Source organism: Chiloscyllium plagiosum, unplaced genomic scaffold (genome assembly GCF_037043375.1).
Source record: "Chiloscyllium plagiosum isolate Xiang-an unplaced genomic scaffold, Cpla_swu_hap1 HiC_scaffold_43, whole genome shotgun sequence".
Taxonomy (NCBI): domain Eukaryota; kingdom Metazoa; phylum Chordata; class Chondrichthyes; order Orectolobiformes; family Hemiscylliidae; genus Chiloscyllium; species Chiloscyllium plagiosum.
The window spans coordinates 3,542,477-3,549,174 of record NW_028270181.1 but is presented as its reverse complement, the minus strand read 5'-3'; the positions used below and the strand labels follow the sequence as shown (position 1 = coordinate 3,549,174).

The 6,698-nt window shown below is 42.2% G+C and overlaps 1 protein-coding gene across 1 annotated transcript in view; it reads left to right on the top strand.

The window, feature by feature from the left end:
* Positions 1 to 464: 464 nt before the first annotated feature.
* Positions 465 to 6,698, top strand: part of LOC122541945 (broad substrate specificity ATP-binding cassette transporter ABCG2-like) — a 28,169-nt gene continuing 21,935 nt past the window's right edge. The window contains exons 1-3 of the mRNA XM_087982361.1: positions 465 to 604; positions 3,311 to 3,370; positions 3,463 to 3,580. Of these exons, the coding sequence (XP_087838487.1) occupies positions 465 to 604; positions 3,311 to 3,370; positions 3,463 to 3,580 (318 nt within the window). The remainder of the gene's footprint in view (positions 605 to 3,310; positions 3,371 to 3,462; positions 3,581 to 6,698) is intronic.

The following is a 6,698-nucleotide window of genomic DNA, read 5'->3' as shown; positions in this document are numbered from 1 at the left end:
GCATGACTAATGCACCTAACCTACATATCCCTGAACACTATGGGCAATGTAGCATGGCCAATTCATCCAAGCTCCACATCTTTAGATTATGGGAAGAAACCGGAGCACCCAGAGGAAACCCATGCAGACATGGGGAGAATGTGCAAACTCCACACAGACTGAGTCTGGAATTAAACTGTGTGCTGGTGCTGTGAGGCAGAAGTGATAACTACTGAGCCATTGTGTCAAGCAATGACAAGGAATGAAAACATTTTGGAAATAAATGCTTTTCGCATAACTATTGTTTGCTGCAATTACAAACCTACTGTCTATTAGAAAGATTTCGGCAGCAATTGTTTACCTCTTTACCAGTAATGAAGCTTGTAAACTATTATCACATGTTTAACTCTGCAACACAAGATAAGAATTTCACCTTTGCTCAGTTTGATTGTAAAAGATAGAACAGATCTCTAAACGGAAACATCATGCAGGGCAGAAATTCAAAAAGCTCCAATTTGCACTCTCCTGGCCCAGTGCTGTCTTTTAATAACATCCGATATGTGGTGAATACAAAAAGGGCATTCTGCATCCGGGGAGAAGGAAGAGAAATCCTGTGCGGTGTCAGGTAAGGCCATCAGCTCTGGCTCCTTGCTTCATGAACATTAAAACTGAACCCAGGGCGAGGGAACGATGTCAGTATTTGTACACAAGTCTCCAAGTATTATTTCCATTGGAATTAACCGTTACTCATCCAAGTCGGTCCTTCTCAAAAGTCAATTGTTCTACCTCTAGTCTCTGTTTCCTCCTTTCATGGTAGTTGACTATTTATCTTTGGTTTAACTTGTGAAAAATACGTGAGCAAACAATCCTGTGTTGACACAGTTTCTGTTTCAGAAACTATCCCAAGAGTTTGAATTCTAGTCTATCACTTCCTGTGTGATGGGGTTTTTGCTGTTTTCCATTTGAGATCTATGACAAATGCTTTCCTCACTTTAATTTGTCAGTCCTGGAAGGAGTACAATGCAGAATAACACCTGAACTTCAAGGGTTAAGTTATGAAGAGAGATTATACAAATTAGACCTGTTTTCTTTAAAATTTAGAAGGTTAAGAGGCGATCCAGTCAAAGTCACCAAGACGATCAGGGGAGAAGACAGAGTAGATAAAGGGAAACTATTTCCACTGGTTGGTGATTTTGAAACTAGGGGCCATCGTCTGAGAATTAGGGCCGGACCGTTAGAAAGCATTTCTGCACACAAAGGGTGGTAGCGGTATGGAATCCACTTTCACAAATGGCAGTTGATACTGAGTGGTGTTATTTTTAAATCTGAGATAGATTAATGTTTGTTAAACCAAGGGATATGGGACAAAGGCTGGTATATGCAGGAATGCCACAGATCAGCCATGATCTAATTGAATGGTGGGACAGGCTTGAGGGGCTGAATGGCCTATTCCTGTTGCCACATCCCCTCATTCCTGACCTCTTACTTGCTGGAAACAGCCTGCTTCTACCTTCCCAGTCCCCATCCATTCAGAGTTCTAAACATTTCTTTTTGTAACACTGGGATATCTTACCAGCTGCCAGTGATCTTGCTTCATCCTCTCCACCACGTCTCCCATTCAGTGTGGTCTAACACTGCACACAGTCTCCCAACTGAGATCTTAACAAGGTTTTACAGAGGGCCAGCATTTATGTCATTAGTTTATATTGCATATCTCCTGCGAACGAAAGATTAGAACTCCAAGAGTTTTTTAAAAAGATTTTAACCACCTTTAACGTCTCCAGAACCTGAACTCAAGTCCCCTTTCTGCTCCTCCACATCACAGCACTAGACGCTTTTCCTGGTGTAATTTCTATTGTCACATCTTTGCACAGCCACAACCACACTGCACACCGACGGACACCGAGTGCTATCTCATTCGTTGCTGCCACTCGACAACTTTTAAAGAACATCGACAGAGTTCATCAGAACTAGGAGCAACTGGAGGCCATTCAGTCCCTCGACCCTGCTCCGTCATTTAATACAATCATGGCTGATCTCATCTTGATATTTCATCTCCACTTTCCTGTTTGCTCCCATAATCCTTCAGCCTGTTACTAATTAAAAATCTCTCTATCTCTTCCTTAACCTTACTCACTGATCCAGCACCACCGCATTCTGAGGGAGTGAATTCCACAGATTCATGACCCTTTAAGAGAAGTAATTCCTCCTCATTTCTGTCTTAAATCAGTTATCCCTTATCCTAAAATGATAATCTCTTGTTCCAAATTGTCCCACATGAGGAAATATTCTCCCTACATCTACTTTGCCAATCCCCTTCAGCATGTTACTTCCCTGAATTAGATCTCGTCTCATTGTACAGACAATATTGGTCTAACCCATTCAATCTCTCTTCATAAGACAGGCCCCTCATCTCTGGTGCTGATACTCCCTCTCTTTTTGATGTTAACAGCACAGGTTGACACCATTCTCTCTACATTTGTATTTGAATAGTGGAAAGGACCCAGAACTAAACACTGTGACTCTTATTTCCACTGAGATACTGCCCTTAACTCCTAACTTCGAATATTGCTTTCCAATTTAATTTTCTTACTTTGCCAGAATTTCACATCTGTTAATCATATTGCAACCTTGACTTTCCTTGTCAAATAATTTCCAACAGTCCATGTGCATTACACCCACTTACTGTATCTGTCATCTCCTTAGGGAATGGCACAGAGGTTAGAAGGGTTACATTATAATGACTGGCTCTGTACACTGGTTTAGCATTCCCTCAGATATAGGAGATTAAGGGGGTATCTAACTGAGCTGTTAATGATTTAAAATGGCTCTGGTGGGTCTAGTCCTGAAAAAGTGGGCAGAATCTTAAAATTTAAACTCGGCTAGTCAAAACTGCTTATGGGAAACAATTCTTCAAACAAAGAGAATGGAAATCTGAAATTCTGCCAGTTACCGAGAGCTCAAGAGAAAATTCCAGAACTGAACTTATAAAATTTTTGCTGGGTAAGGATATTTAAGATTATAGAGTAAGGTGATTAAATGGAGTTATACACAGGTCAGCCACGATCTCATCGAATAGTTGAAAGGACTAAAGGTATCAGAAGTATGGAACAAAATTGGGAACAGGATACAAAATAGAAATTGCTGGAAAAGCTCAGCAGGTCTGCCAGCATCTGTGGAGGGCAATCAGAGTTAACTTTTCGGGTCGAGTGATCCTTCCTCGGAACGGTTTTGTTGAGTTGGATAATCAACAGTGATCTTACTGAATGGCTGAGTGGTCTACTCCTGTTTCTCCTTTTTATAAGGACTGACTGTGTGTCCTTTCTTTCAGTGGTGTGATGAGACCCGGTATGAACGCTATCCTTGGTCCAACAGGGAGCGGCAAGACATCGTGAGTCATGCAAAAGAATCATAAAACACTGTGATTGTTCTAAACCAGCAGAACATTCCCAATGAGTTAAAGAATGTGTCTTCTTTTTATAGGCTTCTAGATGTTTTGGCAAACCGGAAGGATGCAAAAGGACTCAAATCGGGTCAAATTCTATTGAATGGCCAACTCGTGAACTCAAACTTTCACCTCCAGTCTGCTTATGTTGTCCAGGTGAAATTTTTTATGAAGTGTGCCGCAAAGTTTAACTTCATGACTGTACAGTGTACTGGTGAAAATTCTCTCAGAGTTGAGATAGCACAAGAAAAGCCAATAGGAATCTGGTTTGAGTCTGTCTTTGTAAATGTTATCTAATTTGAACATTCTTAAAGTCTCCAATAACTAATACCTGATGGATTGAGGCTAGGAATCCTGCAGTGAGTAGCTCACCTCTTAGTTCCCCAAAGCCTTTCCACCATCTATAAGGTTCAGCCCAAGAGTGTGATAGATTGCTCCCTACTTGACTGGATGAGTGCAGCTCCAAGAATATTTAAAAAGCTTGACACCATCCAGGACAAAGCAGTCGTTTAATTGGCACCACATTCACAAGCATCCACTCCCACCACTGCTGACACTCAGTAGCTGACGCTCACTATCTACAACAGGCACATCAGAAATTCACCAAAGATCCTCAGACAGCACCTTCCAAACTCACAACGACTTCCATCTCGAAGGACAAAGGCAGTAAATAGATGGGAACACCACCCCCTGCAAGTTCCTCTCCAAACCACATACCATCCTGACTTGAAAATATATCACTGTTCCTTCATTAATAATGGGTCAAAATCCTGGAACTCCCATTCTAACTGCGTTGTAGATGTTCCTACACTCCAAAGATTGCAGCGATTCCAGAAGCAGCTGTCCACCACCTTCTTCAGAGCAATTGGAACCGAGTAATAAACACTGGCCTGGCCAGTGTTGCACTCATTCCCTGAAATGACATTTTTAAAAAAGACTGCATTTTTAGTTGTTAATTTTCAGTATTAGCAAAGTTGAGTGAGAGTAACTATCATCAATCCCACATTATTCAGTGTCAGAGAGGTTAATTGGCAGTAATTAACACTGATCTCATTGTTAAAAGGGTTCTTGGTTTGATATTACATCTTTCTTTTTCTCAAGTTTAATTTGTATCTATTGCATTATGGAACAAATTTATTTTTATTAAATCTTGGATGAATGGGCATCATTCAATGGGCCAGGATTTATCACCCTTCCCTAATTTCCCCTGGGAAGGTGGTGGTAAAGCTGCATTTTGTGGGATGTAAGAACACTCATAGTGCTGTTGGAGATGGAATTCCAAGATTTTAACCCAGTGACAATGAAATAATTAATGATGTTCCAGCTGTGTTCATAGCATTTTAATCGTGATAGTGATGGCAAGATATTGATTTCTGAAACAAACCATGGGGCTAGCAATCATTGGGACTTTTGTGTTCAATCACTTCTCTACCCTTCCCTGAACCAGGACATGGCTGAAGGGCTTCGGGGCAGAAGAAATGACCTAGGGGGTGCAGTGAAAGAGAGAGACTCACTGAGATCCTTGTAGAGAGTGGAGGAGAACTTCTTCAAGGTAGGCATCCTTGGAAGAGGCTTCGCAGTAGGGTTGAAATCAACTAGGAGAAAGTTAGGACTGCAGATATTGGAGATCAGAGTTGAGAGTGTGGTGCTGGAAGAGCACAGCAGGTCAGTCAGCATCTGAGGAGCAGAAGAATCGATGTTTCAGGCATAAGCCCTTCTGTGGAATGAGCCTCTCTGCTGTGCTTTTCCAGCACCACACACTCTCGACTCTGATCTCCAGCATTTGCCATCCTCACTTTCTCCTTCCCTGAATGTGTTGTACCATCGCTGCATAAATAATGCTGAGTGGCATCAGCCTTATCATTCATTTCTCGACAAAACCTGGTCCCAATTTGCCTTAACGGAATAGCAGACTCAATCCAATATAAATTAGGACTGTTATCAGGAGCACAAAAGGTCTTTGCTGGAAAAATTCAGCAGCTTTGCCAGCATCAGAGAAAGCAGAGTTAACATTTCGGGTCTGGTGACCCTTCTTCAGAATTGATTGTAGCTGGGAGAAGGTTGGTGCAGGTGCTGAAGTTGGGGTGGGAGGAGGATTGGGGGGAAGAATAAATGATAGGTGGAGGTGGAGCCCAGAAAGAGAGAACAACAGTTGGGTAGCCTGGAAGAATGTTTAGTGGCTGACAATGGGTTGGTTGTGGTAGCAGCCCATGTGATGACAACCCCTGTGTGGGGGTTGGGGTAAGGACATGGGAGAAGGTGCTCAAACTCTAAAATTGATATTGAGTCCTGAAGGCTGTAGGGTCCCTGAGCAGAAACTGAGATGCAGTTCTTCCAACTTGCGCTGAGGTTCACTGGGGCACTTTATTAAGGCCAACACAGAGATGTTGACCAGGGAACACAATAGTGTGTTGAAATGGCAGGAAAAATTGGTGGCATAGGAGACAGTGAAGAAGGTTTTCTAAGATTACAAAGGGATCTTGACCAATTGGATCAATGAGCTGAAAGGTGGCAGATGGAGTTCAATCTGGATAAATGCAAAGAGAGGGGATCTAATTGAGGTGTACAAGATCATGAGAGGCATAGAGTTGCTAGCCAGAGACTTTTTCCCAGGGCAGAAATTGTTAACACGAGGGGTCATAGTTTTAAGCTGTTTGGCGGAAAGTATAGAGGGGATGTCAGAGGCGGGTTCTTTACACAGAGAGTTGTGAGAGCATGGAATGCGTTGCCACCAGTAGTTGTGGAAGCAAGGTCATTGGGATATTTAAGAGACTGCTGGACATGCATATGGTCACAGAAATTTGAGAGTTCATACATTAGGTTTACCTTACATGAGGCTCAATGGTCGGCACAACATTGTGGGCTGAAGGGCCTGTTCTGCGCTGTACTGTTCTATGTTCTATATTCTATGTATTACATTTTGGTATAGCAAACTGGGGGAGGACTTATACAATTAATGGCAGTAATTTGGCAGTATTGTAGAACAGAGGGACTTAGGAGTTCAGGAGCATAATTCTTGAAGTTTGTTTAAGATATAGCCAGAATGGCTGAGAAGGCATTTAGCACACTTGCCTTCATTGCTTAGTCCTTTGAGTATAAGAGTTGGGAAATCATGTTGAAGTCGTATGAGACATTGGCGAGACCTCTTCTGGAATTCTGTGTCCAGTCTGGTCACTCAGATATTATTAAGTTGGAGAGGTTCAGAAGAGATTTATCAGGATGTTGCAGGATATGGAATGTTTGTGTTATAGAGAAAGGCTAGATAGACTGGGAC